This window comes from Stylophora pistillata, chromosome 11 (assembly GCF_964205215.1).
Source record: "Stylophora pistillata chromosome 11, jaStyPist1.2, whole genome shotgun sequence".
NCBI classification, from domain to species: domain Eukaryota; kingdom Metazoa; phylum Cnidaria; class Anthozoa; order Scleractinia; family Pocilloporidae; genus Stylophora; species Stylophora pistillata.
In genome coordinates, this window is record NC_142529.1 from 14,197,413 (window position 1) to 14,205,800 (window position 8,388).

Consider the following 8,388-nt stretch of genomic DNA (forward strand, 5'->3'; position numbering starts at 1 on the left):
CGAGCTGTATGTTCAATTGAATTTGTCAACTGATATCTTTGAGACCTAAATAATCAGAATTGTTGGTAATTTTATTTACGAATGTTTTCACCTGTTCCTATGAATCGATTTTTCGTTCGGAAAACTATCATCAGTGCGTGAAGTTGTCTCCTCGTCTAGTTTAAAATTCCAAGCTTACGTCCTCCAATCTAAGGCAAACTTTGCTATTTTGGATTCGATAATGGAAGTTATGTTTGACTAATTTTGTATACGGAACACAAACTTGGTCAGATGTGTTTCTCAAGCACGTAAGGGAGAAGTTTGCCTTAAAATGAGCCAATCAGGGCGTGTGTTATATTATAACGTGTTTATCATGATAGAAGAAAGGGAATCCGGCGGTAAATTTTTCCCAGAACTAAACAAAACAACCTAACAGATTCGCTCCGACGAAGGGCTAACGCTCGAAACGTCAGCTTTTGTAATCATTACGGTGGCCAATTTACCATTTCAACTTTGTTGATATATCCAAATTATTTCGTTACTCCCACCGACGCAGCCCCAAACAGTTTCTTTCGAAACTATCAGCCCTTAAAACAACCTAACAGGTCAGTTACGGCTTGAGTTATTTGAGGTCGAGTGATGGTTCGACAATTTTCAGTTTCTGGTAACGTGGGGTTTAAATCTCGTTATTTAGGAGAATTAAAGCATTAAACGTGACATTTTTGTTTACGATAAGTGATATAAAAATCTGTATGCGTAAACTTACTTTCCAGAGACAATCAATTAACAACTATCGCTTGTGTCAGTCAGTAAACGTGTGCGTTTACTTTGCAAGCTTCTCATGACTGAAGCTCTGATAGACCCTGATAGCGTGACGTACTAAACCAGCTGTAAGTGCGTTTTTTTCGTCCACAATAAGAAAGCTTAAGTCTAGAGGGGGTATCTTAAATCAGTTTCAATAACATAATAACTGTTTGTAAGTTACTGCTATTTGAATATTCGTCACCATGTTTCGAAATTGTATTCAAGTCGATTCGTTGGCAAATTTGCATTCAGAATACGATATCGAATCTCGCCTTCTACTGATGCTCTCTATTATGATCATAAACCTACCAGACTCAGAAACAAAACTTGTTTTTATGTATGTTTTGAAGAGAGCGATAAGGAATAACAATGCAAATTTGCAATTTTACTTTGCACCCGCGCACTTTCAGGCTTTGAATTAATAAATGTACGAGTTACTCACAGTACACACCGAAAACCGTAGCAACTGCAAATAGGTCACCATTCCTAAAATATCCCTCTGCGACATTGTCAAACTTTTGATCCCAAAGGCATCGACTGCCAATTCGCATTCCTTGGTTATTAACTTGTCCCATGTGAACGATACAAATAAACTTGTATCGTGAAAATCCTAGGAACTTCACTCGTTGCTTTATTGCATCAGACAGTTTTTTGGTCATTTCCTTGCAAAATACCGCCTCATAGGTATGGCCGTGTAAATTTTGATCTAACACGTCTTCAATAACTTCTTTGACTTTTGGCTCGGAGAATCGGCTAACCGGTTCTAGTCGGTAAGTGTTTCTTGGCGTTTGACTCGGGTGTGTGTAACCATAACGAGACGACACGCTCGGAGAGCGCGACGACGTTGGGGATCTGCCGCTTGGAACGTGTAGTCTCGATGTCGGCTCATCACGACGGAAATTTCTCGGGAAATCCCAGTGAATCACAGCTGTCCTTCCCGCGTTTTCCCTCCGCGTTCTGTCAGCAACCAGAAACTGCGCTCGCTTTTTTATTTTAACGGCGAGTTTTCTAGCTCTTATCATCCCAATCATTGTCGGCCCTCCCCCAAGAGAGGAGTTTCTTGAATGTGCCGCAACTTCACCACTCATCTCCGCTCCTCTAAACGACAGACGAACATGCAACGTTCAATGTCTTAATAACAACTTCCCGGAGAAAACACTGCTAATAGCCACGTAAACCAAACATGAATGTTTCTGGGTGACGCGATGTTGTTATAGCGATGTCTGGTGATATTAAATTTACATGGGGTTTAATAATGAGAACAGCGGCTTGCGGCGAACCTGTGAACACAAACTATGTAAACACATGCTAATAAGTCAACAGGTGAAATCGTAAATATTCCACCAATATTGTAACCCCGGCATCTTGCTTCTGCCGATTCGTTTAGTCTAGACAAACGGAGCACTGGAAGCTGTTAAAACTGAGATTAGTTTTCTTTCGTTTGGCAATATGTAATTCAATTGCTTTTCTATGTTTTAAAACTCATAAACACGGCAATATCGTGTTGAAATAAACCTCTTCACAAAAGAGCTCTAATCAGGTGGGACCTTTTGTTTCAAAACAAAGCTGTCATTCACGAGCCAATGAAAAAGAAGCATTGTTATCAACCGCACCAAGTTTGTTACTGTATAACAATGAAATTTACAATACACCAGAGGAGGCCTCCCTTCCATCAACCAGACTACTTTCACAAACACCTACCGTACCCAGATCGAAACTGAGCTAGCCAAGAATACGAGAGTTAAAAATGGTTAACACCACAGCGTACACTATTGAGTTATGGATGCACGCGGGAGGTTGCTAAGCACGAAAGAAGCGTAAGAGTCGCTCGAGGCGATAGTCGAGAGCGACTCTAGCTTCTTGAGTATACTCAATAGTGTACGCTGTGGTGTTTACCATTTGTTTTATAACATAACATTGATTCATTGTAGCTAAAGAGTTCCCTTTTATTTAACAAATCTTACGTGACCAGAAAAAACAAGCAAGCGCGGAAAAATAGTCTTAGCATTTGCTCACGTCAGCTGCGTACACCTATGGGCAAATGGGGGACGCTAAATTGACCATTCAGAGCGCGCGCTTTACTTTGGTTATGTTATGATGAAATTTGGAGGCGGAGTAACTGAGTGCTTTGGGACGCACTAAAGGTCAAACCCTCTACTCAGTTGTTCAGGGTGTAACTCTTCTGCTGAGTCATGAAAATAAACAATTCAGGTACGTCCAAAGAGTCGGGGTTTTAAATAATCCATGAGATGTGTACTCTATTTAATCAATTCACTTGCAAATTTGAATTAGACTTTTCTCTTAAGAAAAATTTTATTTCACCCAACAATAACTGAATCATATGATTACAAAGTTGACAAAATTCTCACAAATATTTAAACAATTCCCTTGTTACAAATAAATACCAACATTAACCCTCGAACCAGTAATGCCTTAATTACTACCTATCAAGGCTACTTGAGTCTCAAGACGGTTTTATTGAAATAGTTAACCTTTCAATAACTTTATAAATCATAAATAAACAATTGGACAAAACGTAAAAAGCGCCGGCATAATATAATCAATGTTTAACAGCTGTAAAAAAACATTAAACTCGTTATTTTCCTTCTATCGGTGAAAAATTCTGATTAACGTTTGCTAAAAGTCAATAAAACCTTTCGAAAAAGTGACTTAGGCTAAGTGTATAAATTCCCCAAATACAATAAGATAAATATTTAAAAGAAAAGTTCGCATTTCACCGATTCACAGTCAGCAGGTTCTCACATTTTCTCAAACCGACCTAAGTTAGGTTATAAAATCACACCAAAAAGCTTTCATTTTCAACCAATCCAATTTTAATGTTAGAAAGCTAGTTATTAAAACGAGAAACGGCTACAAAATAAAATTACAATGTGATTTGAAACTTAACTTTCCTTTTCTTAGGATCCTTAGGATGCTTACCCAATAAATAGTTCTTCCTAACATAAGAGTGTGCTTTGAAATTTTATGTCAAAAATAGTGGTTATAATTATTTGCTGCAATTTCTTGGTCCTGCAGTTACATAACACATTCATTCATTATATCTTTATGGGTTTAGTAATTACATTTTTGCCTGTGGCATTGGAAATCCAAAATTAAGTCTATCAGTTATTCTTCAACACAGTTCAAATAAATTTGAAAAGGATACGTCCTAAGTTCCTTATAACAAATTAACTGCTTTGTCTGCGTTTCAATTTGAAAAACACCAGATGAATTGCCCATCAATAGGGAAATAATTTATTTAAATGACAAATTCAATTACTTACAATTATTAATTAATAAATAAACAGAGTGTTTCTTTTTTAGCTGCAGACTTTGCATCAATAATAAATACACATTTTCCCATTCTATACCAATTGAAAACTGATGCACATTGCATACTTCCCCTTGTTTATTTTTCAATAATTGTAATACGATTCACAGAAATAACTTTGGTCAAGCTAATTTGTAAGTAGATGTGTGGATTGAACAGGCATTTAAATTTTGTTGAACATTCCCAAGCAGGTTGAATCAGCATATTCAGGTTAACTATCCATCATGCTCTGTTCAAATCGTCATTTGTATCAATAACTACTGGCTGTTATTTATACTTTGTAGCATTTAAAAAAAATCAACTGGGTCAAAGGTCAGCGGTTGGTTTTTCTGTATTCCTAAGACAGACATTAGATTTGTTTTGATAGTTGTATCAAGTGCGTTTCATTGTAACAGATAAGTGGTAATTTCATCTATTTTGTGGAAATATTTTTAGCAAAAATATGAAATGTTTCCAATAAATGTTGGAAGACAAATATCTCTGCCAAGCTTCTTCAAGGTAAAGCTATGATTATCATCAAGAAGCTGTTTCATAACAAATTTTTGCCAAAGTATCGGGAAAGAAAGTTTACGTTAACTGTTCCCACAGAGGTAAAGTGTAAAAGTACCAGCAATTTATAAATTTCTGATTTGCAAACACTTAGCAATCTCTTGTTTAGCAAATAGGTAGGATAGACAAACAAAAAAAATCTAGATAATGAATAAATAAAAAAAGAAAACAAAACTACTGAGAAGACTACTTGAATTTTATGTAAATGAAAGAATATCCCCATTATCTTATTTGTAAAATAGTGTGCTGAGAGGACTTTGACTGCACTCAAGTCCAATCACTATTTAACTGTCTAAGTAGGTCCTCTGCATTATTCTGTATCGGTAATCTAATAAATAACTATAAATTAATTCAACAAAGTATTTTTAAATGTAACAACAACAAACATATGAAACATATGAGTGAACTGCGGTTATGAGACGTATATAAGAACGATCCTTCGCAGTAAAGCACTATTTGAGCAATAGTGGAAATCAGACCTGAAAAAAATTTCAGGCCTGTACGGGATTCGAACCACTGACCTCTGCGATACTAGTGCAGCGCTCTACCAATTGAGCTAACAAGCCATCTGGGAGCAGGCCATCAAATTAATTCGATATAAACCCGTAGATGATAAATCGAACAACAACAAACATATGAAACATATGAGTGAACTGCGGTTATGAGACGTATATAAGAACGATCCTTCGCAGTAAAGCACTATTTGAGCAATAGTGGAAATCAGACCTGAAAAAAATTTCAGGCCTGTACGGGATTCGAACCACTGACCTCTGCGATACTAGTATCGCAGAGGTCAGGTTTCAGGTCTGGTTTCAGGTCTGATTTCCACTATTGCTCAAATAGTGCTTTACTGCGAAGGATCGTTCTTATATACATATATTTTTAAATGTATTGCATTAATTAGTAAATTTCTAGTTCACCTACAGAAGTAAAAATTTAAATTCTGAGGGAGGGAAGATGGGAAACTAGTTTGTACTGAAGGAAATTTAATGTGCGAATATGGACTGAAATCAAAGCAAAAAGGGAAGTTATCTGATAATGAGGTTTTAATTCATGCTCCTCTTTACAAACAGATATTTTCTGAACAACACATTAAATAAACCCCTTTTGATGAGCTTTTCATTTAGAAGTTTTTCTCCATTTGACTGATTTAAATAATACAACCAACCTACAATCTGCATCTTGGGGGTGGGGGGGGGGGGGGATAGGGAGAAATGGAGATAGGTACCAATTTAGGCCATAATTTTAAATAAGGCCTACAAATTTTCCCAATTCTGCAGCATAACAAAATAGGTCAAGTGATGGCCACAGCAATACTTTTATCCAAAATGGCACAACTTAAAATAAAATCATATTATAACTAATGATCAGTCAACATATCAGCAGCAGTGATTATTGATGTCTTGACATTTTTCTTGGAGTCTCTCAGCCTTACCACCCAGCCTCAGCACAAAATGTGAAGTTCGCCATTCAATTTCACGACCACAAGCTGCTTGAAGAAAGAATATGAGAAAGGAATACTCCCTAAACAGCCAAGCCAGAAACAGCTTCCACAGTGGAGGCAAGGAATTGTTTGGCTAAAAAAAATAAAAAAGAAGAGGATAAGTTAGTTCATTCTCTTGAATTGCTTCATCTTTAACTTGGAAGAGTGCCTAGCAATAAATTATCCAACCAAAGTTACAAATAGTCCTGCTTACATCTAAGTTAGGACACATTTTAACTGGGTGCCAAAATAACATGTTTTACCAGTACAGTGTTTGTGTAAGTTTCCCTAACATTGCACAGAGAACCCATATCATATGATCCAAACCTGGTTACAAATTAAAGCTTCTGCTTGGAGGATGCTTTTGCACAGTCATCCATATATTTACAATCTCAATACTGGCTTAAATTAGAAATGATCTTTTCTACCCTAATGTTCACAAATAACAAAAAAAGGGTAAACTGAGCAATGAAACATTCAGTTTTGCCAGTTTATTTTACTCTTCTATTTTTCTGTATTTCAATCTTTTCAGGGCATTGCCTTCATCTTAAGTTCTTTTCTGTAACAAAAGATTGCCTCCTAACTGTCTCCTGCAACAGATCTGTCCAACTTCACAAGTGTACTTTCAAATTTTACTATGAAAGTTTACTTAACAGCCAAATACTTCAAATACTTAGCTCCTAATCAAAACAGGTTTTCTGCCACGTGACGAGGCTTAGATGAAAATGACTCCCCACGTACCGGTAAATATCATAACATAAGCACTGCCTATAAAACATTCAAAGACCATTGTTTATGACTGAAAGCAGATTTAACATGCAAGGTAGAAACTCACCCCTTGAATATATCTAAGTAGGATGTAGTCCAACAAAAATGAGAAAGCAAGATGCTCAATAAAAAATAGTAAGAAGCTGATTTCCCACAGATGCCATACAGCCCAACAGGACATCAAACCAATTATAGGACTTTCTGTAAAAGGTTCAAACACTGCAGGAAAAGGTTCCATTGTCAGACGCAGCCTAGTCCATCTGTGGTATAGCAAATTATATTGATATCAATAACCAGAAATACATAAATTTAATGCATATTTTGTGGTTCACATTTCAGAGTGGTTCAAATGTTTCAAACCAGTTTGATTTTTATCTGTTTAAATTTTGTCCTGCATTCAACATTATATGAAACAAAGGAAATAAAATAAAACTGGTTTGCATTGTAGAACCAACAGAAGATAGAACATCTGAACTACAACATAAGCCATGAGGTGCAAAGAAGTAAACAAGTAGTAATACACTCTCACTAAAACTTCTATTTTGTAGTCTATGAAAATGATGTAAAGTTTATTACATAATGGCCCTTGGAGTTTATATAACGTAGAAATATTCATAATAATAAAAAATTCATCCATCTTTTGTAAATATCATGCAGTTTCCTTTAATATATTCAGAGTGTGCATATCCTCTCTAGATTTTCCATTTATTAATATTTAAATCATAATTATCTAAATAGTACATTTCTGTGATTATATATTCTGTATGATTATGTAACATTTATTCATCTAAACAGTGCAAATAACGTCGTTAGTCAGCATTTTAAATCAAACTTGTTTTGTGCTATGTATCAGACTTCCCTTTTAAACCCTGACACCATACAAAGTTACTTGAAATAATTCAAAAAATCTTCCAACAGAACAAACTGATTTAAGCCACACACTTTCACCTTAAATTCATATTGAATAATATTGGTACACAGACAATCTAACAGCATACCTGATCATTCGTTGCTGAAATCTCATAAGGGAGTATGTACTTGGATTCTGTATGGCTGGGTCAGAGCTAAGAACAACTTTCATACCTCTACAAGGAACAATGTTGCAATAATTAAAAAACTAACAACGCTTTACAATTAATTCATAACAAACTCCAGCTCAATCTTGAAGGAGTTGGTTCTCAGTCTGCCACAATAAAAGGTAAATCAAAATACTCTTTAAAAATAACACTATAATATAATGCAAAGAGGGGGTCTTCTCATAAAAGCTTACTCAATAAGCTTGTTGATAACCTCTCTCAAACATATTAACATTCAGAAATCGACAGATTTGCCATTTACACTCCCTTGCAATGGTTAACAATTATTCACCAAAGTGGAGATGAATGGTGGTGGATATCTACCAAGCCACAAAGCTTTCACGAACACTGAGGTAAATTTAACTGTTTTATAGTATATACTGGTACCACTAAGAACC

At 35.7% G+C, this 8,388-nt stretch overlaps 1 protein-coding gene and 1 pseudogene across 1 annotated transcript in view; both read right to left on the reverse strand.

Moving 5' to 3' along the window:
• Nucleotides 1–1,097: 1,097 nt before the first annotated feature.
• Nucleotides 1,098–2,522, reverse strand: LOC148720170 (dynein light chain Tctex-type 5 pseudogene; annotated as a pseudogene).
• Nucleotides 2,523–3,071: 549 nt separating this feature from the next.
• LOC111327181 (ceramide glucosyltransferase) overlaps nt 3,072–8,388 on the reverse strand; it is a 14,064-nt gene continuing 8,747 nt past the window's right edge. Inside the window, exons 11-13 of the mRNA XM_022931299.2 lie at nt 7,913–7,999; nt 6,982–7,174; nt 3,072–6,240 (exon numbers count right to left, since the gene is read on the reverse strand). Of these exons, the coding sequence (XP_022787034.1) occupies nt 6,043–6,240; nt 6,982–7,174; nt 7,913–7,999 (478 nt within the window). The 3' untranslated portion in view covers nt 3,072–6,042. The remainder of the gene's footprint in view (nt 6,241–6,981; nt 7,175–7,912; nt 8,000–8,388) is intronic.